This window comes from Zootoca vivipara, chromosome 6 (genome assembly GCF_965207765.1).
Source record: "Zootoca vivipara chromosome 6, rZooViv2.hap1.1, whole genome shotgun sequence".
Lineage (NCBI taxonomy): Eukaryota > Metazoa > Chordata > Lepidosauria > Squamata > Lacertidae > Zootoca > Zootoca vivipara.
The window spans coordinates 7,950,973-7,962,355 of NC_142589.1; the positions used below are offsets into that span (position 1 = coordinate 7,950,973).

Below are 11,383 nucleotides of genomic sequence, written 5' to 3' on the forward strand. Positions count from 1 at the left end.
TGTTTTACTACTACTTTTAAAAACTTCATTTTATGCTCTGCTGGTCTGCTTAGCAATGTACGAGTGGGATGTCATTGTTCCCCTTTTCCTAAATGGAACCCGGAAGAGAGAGATGGATGCAAAGGGGGTGAGTGGGTGGGGCAAAGGGGGCACATACAGTGGCACAGAGGAGAAAACAGGTCAAGAGGCAGGGGTTGCCAGCGTTTTAGCCAGGTACCTGTTGCATTTTGCGACTGGCAACCAGCCTTTTGCGACTGGATGAAGATGTCCAGGCACAACCCTTGGCGCCAAGCATCTCCACCTGCCTGGCTGCAGTTAGCTGGTCTGACACGTCTTTTTTGCTGCCACGCTGACGGATGAATCAGCTGTTGAGACTCCCTGATTCACCCGGCAGCAAAAAAATTACATATATTTTAAAAAGGTGACTTATACATTCTGATTTGGCACCCACAACCCAGGTCCCAGGAGCCATTTGGCTCCTAGCTTTTCTATCCCAGTTTCTAACACTGGGGTTGCCTTGAGAGAGCTTTGGCATCTCAGGGGGCAGCCTTGGGCAAGTCTCTCTAGTTTCCCAATGCCGCTCTCAGAATAGACAACCTTGCAGGGTTCAAGCTGAGATAAGGGCATATTTAAAATTAGAACCTAGAGGCACCTGGAAGCCCATCTGAGTTCTCTGGCTCACATCCATGCCTGTGAGGCAGCACAGGTGGGGGTGAGGGTTCCAGGAAAATTTGGGAGGATACTTGGGGCAGCAGCGGAGCAAACCGATTGGGTGCCCAGGGCAGTGGGGGCGGGGCCAACGGCGTGCGGGGCTCCTCCCCCTCAGCTGCCCTACAGGAGAGATGTGTGGATCAGGTGTGCTGCAGGCCCCACGGTGAGTGCTGCCCAGGATTTGTCACCCCTTTCTAGGGTGGCACCCGGGGTGCACCGCCCCTACCACACCCCCGTCGCTCTGCCCCTGACTTGGGGGTATTCCAGTGACCTACGCAGCTGGGTCAGGCAGACAGAGAGGTTCTGGATTCATGGGATGCAAGGGGCTGAACTGACCTCCTCCTTCTGATGGAGCCCAATCGTATCTCGACTTTCATCTTCGTCCTCAAACATACCCACAGCGATGCTGTCTCCTCCACCATCTCTTCCGTACTCGAGGCTTTGCAGGAAGAGGGAGGGAAAGGGGCGAAGGAAACAGCACAGCACTTAGCCATCAGTTTGACTCTCATCCTCTTTGAAGAGGAGGGTTTAGCCTCCAAATGCATTTTCTCCTGAGCAAGTCCCAGTCATGCTGAAGCATGCAAAGTCGTAACAAAAGAGAGTGTGCCTCTCTCAGTATGGGCTGAATGACTTCCCCATTCAACCTGGATCTGGCATTGAGGGCGGGCTTCAACGGGGAGGCAGTGTTAGAAATTAGCCAGGCTCCAGGCAACTGGCATGGGTCCAACTGCCACCATGTGGAGATCTCTGGGTGCCAGGTTGCCGACTGGGGAAAGCAAAACGTCACTTAATCAAGGATCTGAAATATTTTCCTTGACGCGTGAATTTGTTTTATCCTTGATTGTTTTAAATCACTTTGAGATTAGTTCTTTAAAATAGAAATAGAAATGATGATGATAATATCCTGGAGGAGGGGCGAGAACTAGACGTTCCACTGTGGCAACCATAACCTAGGTTAAAGGTGCCATTTGGCGATGAGACTACAGTGGTACCTCTACTTACGAATTTAATGCGTTCCGAACGCACATTCGTAAGTCGAAAAAAATTGTAAGTCGAATCCCATAGGAATGCATTGGGAGAAAAAATTCGTAAGTCGAAGCAACCCTATCTAACCCGCATCCAAGATGGCGGACGGAGCTCCATTCGTAAGTAGAAACATTCGTAAGTAGAGGTACCACTTTTACAGGGTGGGGTGAACCCACTGGAAGTTGGAACTGCTGCAATGCCATTTATACGTTTCAGGTCTGCATTTGCAAGGCCAAAGGCCCAGAGGTTGGACACTTATTGTGGGGCACACCGACCCACAAAGAGTTTGCATGTCCCCCAGCCCCTTTCTGATTCATTCATGTCTTCTGCAAATTCAAGACCAGGCGAGAGTGGCCCCCAACGCCTCACTCACCTGCCTTCTCTCATCTGCTCTGTTCGGACACAAGCTGTGAAATACTGGCCAAACTGGTCCTGGAAGAGAAGCACAGAGGGCACTTGGCTCAACTGTGGGGAAAGAGTTTGGCTCACAGAATCAAAGAAAGGAGAACAGGAAAGGAGAACAGTGTTGGCCCTAATCTTGATCAAACAGCCAGCCAGTTCTTTCCTGCAGCTTTAAACCTCCCAGACACCTGAAATCATAGAATGGCAGAGTTGGAAGGGACCTCAAGGGTCATTTAGTCCAACCCTATGTTGGAGTGCATCAATCTGCAACTCACCAAACCAAACACAGCTCACAGCCCACAAAAAAATTCTTCAATATCCAGACAGGCAGGGAAGAATTGCTTATAATTGTTTTTTCTACGGGTTTTAGTACCTTTTTGAATATTTTTGAATTGCATGGATTAAATCTGCTTTATTGTGCTTTTTAAATTTGGGGTTTTTTATTGAAAGGCAAGGTACAACTCCCTCAAACAAAGGAAGCTCAGAATTGTTGATCCCCTCAAGGGCCACATTCCGCATGGAGAGGGGTCAAGACTTGGACAAGCCTGACTGAACTGCCTTGAGGCTTCAGGGTTTGTTTTCAAATGTGGCCCTCAAAAAGGAGGTTACCATCTCGCCATGGAACAAACGGCTCAACCTGCAGCATGCCACCAGTGTGGGAAATTGCAGTCAAGCATAGCTAGCAAGTATAGGGCTAGTTAGTACATGAAGGGGTTAAGACAATAGTTGTGTTCCTAGATTCAACTAGATCACGAGCCCTCAGAAATGAAGCTTTCTACTTCCTTTCTCTCTCTTTCTGCACCATGAAACCAACAAAGGAGGACATGTGTAAGCTTGCTCCCAAGCTTAGAGCACATGTTTGGAACCATATTCTATATTTTCTACTCAAGAGTATTTTGCTGGTGTTCTCCTTGAAGCTGCATGGAACAACATACACATCAGACCTTTGAATCTGTAAGTAATACATTTTAAACTTAAACTGTGTGGTCTATTCGTTGAAAAAGGGGTAGAAAAAGGGGAGCAGCATGAATGGGATAAAAGGGTCCAACAACCTATATTCCTGACACTGTACTGCTGCACAAGTTGTGACGATTTTAAACTCTGCTGGGGCTTTCTGTGTGCTAGCCCCACATTTTGAATCTAGGCACCCAGCCAATTCTTTTTGTTATTCACCCACACACTTCAGTCCACAGGGATTCATATATTTAATTCCCTTATAACCAGGACCCTTTATCATTTCTGAATATGTGACATTTGGGGTACAAATGGCAAAAGTGTGCCTGCACACCAGCTCCATCGCACCGCCCCTTCTCTCCCAAGCCTTCTCCCCTCGCCACCCACCAATTCCACTCACACGGATGACGACCCAGTCAGCTTGATGAAGGGGGCAGCGGCTGCATTTGGCCTGGACTTTGAGGTGTGGCTTCCAGTGGAAAACTATCAGTGGGATTCCCACGGTCAGCAGAGAGAAAAAGTGGCAGAGGATGATCTTCCATGTTTTGCTTTGGTAGCCTGTGACTTCCTGGGGGTGGAACAAAAACAGGCATTTTAGGCCCATGCCAATTATGACCTCCACAAACACACACGGCCGGGGGGGGGGGAACCCTTGCAATTTAGAAAGGTGCATTTGAGAGAGACCCCAGCATCCTCCTCCTGAGATGGGGAATGACTTCTCTCGCCCAATTAAATGGCATTTTGGTTAAATTGCAGTGATAGCAGCTCACAAAGAATTCTACTGCAACTGGAGGCCCTCAGGCCAAATCTGGCCATCTGAAGGGATGTGAATTGACTGTCCAGGTTGCTAGCCTGATGGCAAAAGAGCAAAGCGGTTCCCATGGCAACGAAACCTCCTTTAGGGAAGGGCCAGTTATACGGCTTTCCTCCCCTCCCCATCTCCTCCCCTCACTTATCCATGTGGCTTTCCAGGAAACTTTGTTGTTGATCAGGGTTTAAGGACCTTTAAGAATGACGCAGCAGAGGCAAATGAGCTCTGTCCTTGATTTTCTCTTTTTTTTCGGCACCCCCCCACCCCCACCCTGTACTTACCATGCAGGTATTAGGAGGGCTCTGGTTGAGGGTGCAGTAGCCGAGTCGCCGGCCTCCCAGCAGCCTCCTGGTGTCTGCAATCAGAAAGAGAATGAGATCAGTGCAAAATTATGTTCCGAAACGCAGGACACAGGCAGAAAGGTGCTTCATCCTGCTGTGGCTATGGACCAAAGGGTAGGTTGAAATCCCAGCCGGGACTGCTCTGGGGTCTTTCATTCTGTTAAGCGGTATGTAATTTTTGCTTGCTTGTTTTGTTTATTGAAAGCTGCCCCTGCTCCCTCTCCCTGGTAAAGGAACCAAGGTCTCGGGAGAGCTGTGAAATGAATGAGTTATGAAGGAGAATGAGTGGATCTGAATGAAGAGGGAGAAGAGCAATGCTCTTGCAAGCCCCATTTCAATTAGCTTGGAGAGCAGCCGAGGTCCTGCAAAACCCTTGCAGCCAATCACACATACTCTGCCCATGCAAAGACACCCTAAGTGTCAACCCTGTTACTCAGAGAACTCTCAGCAAAGCCAATGCTAGTCCACATTTTCTCCAATTCATTCATTGACTATTACTCCTTCTTTCAGAAGGTGGGGTCTTGGGACAAAGGCGGAAGAGCTTGAGTGAAGCTGCCTGGCCTTCCAGCCGGTCTTGAACCCAGCAGCACCTCCGCCTTTCACCAGCTCTCATCCTCTTGCAAAAAGGCCGCTGGGATACAGGGAAGCAGTTCGAGGCTCTTACCTTCTCTGGGTTCTGACCTGCTTCCCACCCCAAATCCCTGCTTACTTGTTTCTCCTGGGGTCCTGTCCTGTTATTCCAAGGGAAGACGTGGCCGAGCTGCACCCGAGGCTGCGCTACCTATCCGCCACCAGCCCCACCCCTTTCCCAAACACAGTTGCAGGAAGCAGCAGGCTGGCACCAGGCCAGGGGAGCACCAAGTTGCTCCACAGCTTATCCACTTCACACAGCTGTGCCATTTGCTGTCGACAGCCGGCTGGCTGGCTTGGCCCTGCCGAGGAAGCTTGCACACCTGACGCACCCACGTTGCAGGAAGCTCAGTCCAAAAGCCACGCTGTGACCGGGCAAGATGCCTCCAGCCAGACCCAGAAATGCTCCAAGTGACCAAACCGGTTTTCCCAATGAGCAAAATGGGCAGCCAGTGATGGGTGCAGGGCAGTGATGTGTACCAGGGAGAGAGAGAGAGAGAGAGAGAGAGAGAGAGAGAGAGAGAGAGAGAGAGAGAGAGAGAGAGAGAGAGAGGAAAGAGCAGGTAGGAGGAGGGGTCTGGAGGAGAGTCTTTGGCAGGGGCACTTGGACCTTTCAGAAATGGCCTCTTCTGATGGAGGTAAGCAGGAGCACCTCCAGAGTTTGGTGGTGTGTGGGAACACAACAGGGGACTGAAGTGGCCCATGGTTGTCACAGCCTTTTTCTTCTTCAGCACTAAAAAAACCCCTCCTGAGCTGTGTTTCCCCAAATGTGTTTTGGGACTACAACTCCCATCGTCCCCTAGCTAACAGGACCAACAGTCAGGGATTATGGGAACTGTGGCCCCAAAACAGCTGGCAACCCAAAGTTTGGGAAACACTGCTCTGCAGCAAGAGGAGGCAACCAGCTGTAGGGGCAGGGGGCAGAATTGCAAAGGCGAGCGGAGCCAGGAAGATTCTCCGCACACACGTGTCTGTTTACCAGCCAATTAATCTTATTAAAACATTATGAATCCCTGCTGAGCTGCAACAGGCGTTCACTATTTGTACTTTCAGGAAACAATTGAAGATGTTGTTGGTTCAACAAGCTTTTCCAGCTGGGTGAAAATGTCTCTGGTGTAGGTGCTCTCTTTTTTTTGCTATTGTTTCAAAACCTACATTTGGTTGTCTTTTGTACTGGGTTTTTAATTACTTTTGGTTGTTGTTATGTTTTAGGAGATTCCTAAATAAACAAACCATTATTATCCAGACGTTTGGCTCCAGTCTTTATACTTTTTGTTAACATTTGTTATTTTTTAGCTGGAAGCAACCAACGTATTGGCAAAGTCTCGCTGCAGATTCACATTCTCAGGAATGTCCACATTATAGATTTGGGTGGAAATCATTTTTTAAAAATCAATATTCTCCCCTGAAACATGGTCAGAGGACATCTCTCCCTCCAGTTCCTCCCCTCTCTTGAATCCTTCAAACTATTATTCAGCGGAGTTTTGTTGCTGTTGTTGATATTAATTTTTAGTTCTTGAGATTTAATGTAGAAACTGTTCAATTTGGTTGTGTACTTTTTGGTCTGTTTTATTTGTTGTTTATGACTACATCTTTTATGTTTGTGATTATGTAAATCTTTTTATGTTATAAGCCACCTTGAGCATAGCATCCAAAAAAAAAATGATGATGATGATGATGATGAAGAAGCTGGAGGAAAAGCCACTGAGCAGTAAATAGCTTACCCGGTTTTTCAGTTTTCCCATGATTTCTAGCCAAAAAACTATGAACATGTCAGGTTTTTTTTATTCTTGTAAATGATTCAAAGTTAGGAATCAGCATAAGCAGATAAAAAGTCTTATAAGTCTTCCCTTCTGCCAACTCCTCTTCACAAAGTAAACAAGTATTCCAACAGATGGGGAGACTGGTATCAGTTTCACAAGAGGCTCATAAACCATTTAAAAAACAGCAGATTTTTCTGTGACTGTGTGTGCTCTGGTCCCGCACATCAACCACCCACAGGTCAGTCCCATCCTCAAAATGCCCCTTGTCTGCTTGCAGCCCCAGGATATACAACTGCCACCACCTCTTCCTCTAAATCCCTTCTTTCCCACGTGGCTCATCCCCAGCTTCAGGCAAGCTCTGAGATGCCTAACAGAAATGGACTTAGTTCAACTGCTAGATCGGACCTGAAGAAGGATAACGACCACCAGGCTCCTCCTCACCTGGCACTACCCCTCAGTGGGAAAACCATCCTCCGTCATTTTTCTAGATAGGACGATTTATATCTTTTAAAAAAAACCTCCCAAATGATGTTCTAAAACTGCCTGACCAAACCTTGCCACGTTCTGCAGCCTCCGTCATGCAGATCTGGCTAGAAACATGCTTTTTAAAAAGGGCCGGCTGCTTTTGGCAGGAAGCCACATTCAGTGGGCTCTCAGTGCTTCCCTGCCCCCCTGGTCCTGCTGAGTGCTGGTGTGAAGGGCCTTTATGGGGTCCCCAGCAGTTGGGGGCAGGGATTCAAGGGCATCTTGCCTCAATTTGCTACATGCATACTTTTTTTTAGAGGGACAGAAAGTTCTTAGTGAGGCAGTGTTTGAAATTAGCCAGGCGCATTTTGCACCTGGCTATTGACCACTTGCAGCCAAGTGAAGATGCCAGGGAGCCAGGATGGCACCTGATATCTCCACCATTGGATCTGGACTGTTTTCATACACTGTAGAATTATATCAGTTATATTTTATTTGGAATGAATTTCTGGAACCAAAATGCTTTTTCTGTGCAGCCTGAGCAGAAGCAGTCACCATTAAGAAAAAGAGGTCAGGACAGGCCAATAGATATGTGGGCTGTCCCTGGATCAAGTGACTTTTCTTCTTTCAAACCTCAAAGTTCTTAACCTAGCTTAAGGATGTCATCTGAACTAGCCAGACTTTTAATTGAGAAGCATTCACAGTCATCCCATCATTTGAAAAACAAGACTTTAGAGCCGTCTTGGTCAAAAATGGCAAGTAGACACCCTGTTTTGCCAACTGCAACCTTTGTTTAAGGGCCCATTTCACGCCTAGCTTGCATATCTGAGTTTCTAACACTGGTGCAGAATTAGGATTTCCTCAACACATTTTCTTTTCCAGGGCAGAGTTTGTAACACACAGCTGGGCCCAACACAAGCAACTTTCTTTCCCCTTTCTCCCTCAAGCCAAGATGGTCCCTGTGACGTTCTCTGCTATGCAGCCTTACACAATCCCAGTCACAAGACCCACTTTCCACCCCGCTCAAGGCATAAGATGGCCCAGAATCTTCCACAAATCAGTCTCTCTCATGTTTCTCCTGCAGAGACTGCCCCAGAGGCCCTTCCAGGTGGGAAATGGAGGGGCCAAAGCCCCAAACTCCAACTTGCCATTGCCTCAGCAGGACTCTGTGTGGTGTCCACATCCACCTTCAGAATGGCAACTGGAGCCTCCCCATTAGAGAAGACTGATTTGGAGCCGGTATATGGGGTGGAAGGGGGGGGGAGAGAAGGACAGGGAGCAGTTGCTGCCAGTCTGTGTATTACAGGCTGTAACAAAAGGATCAAAAAGAGGACAGACCACTCTGGTGCTCAGATGAAGCAACTCAGAGAAGGATAACAATCACAATAGTCAGGATAGCTGCATTCACCTCCAGAATCAGAAGCAGCAGTCTTTCCAGGTGCTGGGAAGTTTGTGGTGGTGGGGAGATGATGCTCAGGCCCTGCCAATCGCCACTGGGGCGTCTGAATGGCCACAGCGGGAACACAATTACTGAATTATTATTTATTAAATTTATATACCACCTTTCGTTCAGAGATCACATGCGCCGTCTAGTACAACCCCCTGCAATGCAGGAATCTTTTACCCAACGTGGGGCATAAAACACAAAATGCATATAATAACAACAACAACACCAGACTAGAGGGGGAGCCTTGGGCCTGATCCAGCAGCTCTTTGTGCTCCCATATGTAAACCTCCCCCTCCCAATAGAAAAACTGTGGATTATATTTTAAACCTTCATCCTTTATAACCTCCCCCCCCCCGCGGTTCAGTCCTTGGCTCCGGTGACGGTACTGGTGTTCCCAGCCTGGAAGCCCCACTTTGCGTAACTTCAGAAACTTTCCCTTTCTCCCCTTCCCCCTTTTAAAAAAAAATCGCTCACTGAGGCGAAAGAAGATGAAAGAAAAAGGGAAGTCAGCAGTTACGGGAAACGTGGGGCAACCCAGGCTGGTCCGGGGTTGGGGAGTACGCCTGACTGCCTCACCGTGTGCCCCCCCTTCTCGGCTCAGGCGCCCCTCTCCGCTGAGCCCACCGACCCCCTCAACAGCAGCAGCAGCTGTCCCTTCCTGGGCCGACCTTGCAAGGAGCGCCCCGTACCTGCTCCCTTCCGCGGCGCCCCGGCCCGGCCGCCCTGGGAGCCCCCCTCAATCCCAGGAAAAGGGCGAGACCCCCCCCCTTCCCTGCCTCGCCGGGAGGCTCACCTGAGCTCATGGCCCCCCTCCACGAGGAGGAAGTGGAAGTGGAGCAGCGCCGCAGCGGCAGCCGCCTCCTTCCCGCGCGCTGCTCGCGAGCGCGCTGCAGCTGCAGCTGATGGACCGGGGCCGGCCAGCTGGAGGGGCGGGGCCTAGCGCAAAGGCTGCCGGGAGTCGTAGTTCCTCCCCTCAGGGGCTCAAGTGGCGCCTCCCTCCCCCGGTATCGGGGACCAGGAGGGCCCAAGAGCAGCAGTCCCGTATTCCACATTCTTTGCATCGTTTTAAAATAAATTCCACCCCCCAACACACATATTTATTGAAAGAGAGGGTAATTTAAGCTGCAGTTTATTCCAGGTCCAGAGGCGCCAAGCCATGGCAGAGAGTAAAAAGTGTTATAAATAAAAAGGGCAGTGTGGCTTGTTTGTAGGGGGGCAGGTTGTTGGGTCAGGGTAACCCATCTTGATTCAAGTGCCGTCAACAACACAGTGAACCTACTATTTTTTATATGTTCAGACTGCTGCCTGAGATTCCTCGCTCCTGCCTGCAATATGTGCCAAACGTGGCCTCTCTTTTTCCAGAAGGGGCGACATTAACCAATGTTCTTGTTGAAATGTGGCCATGAGCACAGGAAAATCCCATGGCTGCTCCACACTACTTTGTAGTAGGTGCTTGCTGTTTACATATTTGCTCTGCCCTCCCATTCTTTGATTTTAAATTGATTTTCTGGAAGTATTGGTGTTTCGCCTCAAAGCTTGATAAAGCAGCAATAATGAACTACAGGCATCGGAAAGATGCTTCACCTAATTTGTGGTACCCTGAAGTCACAGCAAGCTCGTCTCTCCCTCACAACAGAGATTAAATTTAGTTAACATTAGTGGGGGATATGGTGGGGGTTTCCCTCCCTTTCCACCCACCCACCTGAAACATTGCAAACAATTGGCCCCTCTTGGCATGCACCCCCTTTTGACAGCAGTTCCATCCTGGCAGAGTCTTGCCACCACCCACCTTGCACCTCAGGCTGCCTTAGGCCTCTGTTTTATTGCAGTCCTCCCCCCACCTGGAGAGAATGTGTAACCCTGGTGGAAATTCCTTTTAAACGTACATTGATGCCTTATGATAACATCACTGATAAATGTTGAATTAAACTAAACTTTGTGACTTTCGGGGGGGGGACACACAGTGAACCAAGCTTCGGACAGGGCCAATAAAAACAAATTACTATATAAATAAAGGACCGACCCACAGGATGCTGATGCAAAAACACCATGCAACAGAATGAAAAGATCAATAATCCTCCCGAACCCTCTCTTCCACCACCCCTCCAATGTCTAGGACAATAATGTCTGTGAAAAACGGTCTGTGAAAATGGCTATGAATTGAAAGTGGATACTATATGTGCCTTTCCTTGCTCATTTATTTTATTTTATTTTTGATATCACAAAACTAATTCCAAAAAATAAATGAATAAAAGAGCAGCTTGGATCAGGACCAGCTGCCTGGGCACCAGGCCCAGCACAAACTGCTCCGTTCAGGCCCCTGGAAATCCCTGAAGAGGTGGGTGGGAGCCAAGAAAAACCACACACAGAAGTCCCTCTGGAAGACCAGAAGAGAGCATGATAGTGGGGGGCTCGCCTCCTCTTAGGGCCAGGCCCCCCCCTTGCTGTCCGATCCAGTGGAGGCAGGTGAACAGAAGGTAGAGGACAGCCATCCTTTTTCACCTGGGTGGGACAAGCAAAAATCTTCCCCCAAAAGCTCAGCCTGAGCAGAGAAGACAAGTCAGCCCCACCGGCCAGCTAAGTCCACACACAGCCTTTGAAAAGCCAGGCCTGCCTTTACATCAGCTGGCTCGCCTAGAAAGGAGGAGGCCATGTGACACCATGTGGCACATAGGCTCTGGCCTCTGGAAGTGGCCACCTTGAGAGCTGAACAGAAGCCCATGGGGTCCTTTGGACCAGCTGCTCAGCAAGAGTCGCAAACATCAAGGTGAAGGTCTTTTCCACAGAGGCCTCAAGCAGTGTGTGCTTTAGGGTAGATTCTCTTGAACAGCTT

At 49.0% G+C, this 11,383-nt stretch overlaps 1 protein-coding gene and 1 long non-coding RNA gene across 4 annotated transcripts in view; one reads left to right on the plus strand and one right to left on the minus strand.

Annotated features, from left to right (window-relative positions):
* The window catches only part of ATP13A2 (ATPase cation transporting 13A2), a 29,788-nt gene extending 20,321 nt beyond the window's left edge, over positions 1-9,467 (minus strand). The window contains exons 1-5 of one of the 3 annotated variants that reach the window (XM_035118402.3): positions 9,344-9,467; positions 4,186-4,259; positions 3,494-3,661; positions 2,111-2,169; positions 1,048-1,150 (exon numbers count right to left, since the gene is read on the minus strand). In XM_035118402.3, the coding sequence (XP_034974293.2) occupies positions 1,048-1,150; positions 2,111-2,169; positions 3,494-3,661; positions 4,186-4,259; positions 9,344-9,353 (414 nt within the window). In that variant the 5' untranslated portion in view covers positions 9,354-9,467. Of the gene's footprint in view, positions 1-1,047; positions 1,151-2,110; positions 2,170-3,493; positions 3,662-4,185; positions 4,260-4,954; positions 5,018-9,343 lie in introns of those variants that run through there. The other 2 variants (XM_035118403.3, XM_035118404.3) reach the window with 2 other exon arrangements.
* On the plus strand, positions 2,951-4,360 carry LOC148685238 (uncharacterized). The gene is made up of 2 exons (XR_015950427.1): positions 2,951-3,093; positions 4,193-4,360. It is a non-coding gene; the product is annotated as an uncharacterized LOC148685238 (long non-coding RNA).
* Positions 9,468-11,383: the final 1,916 nt, after the last annotated feature.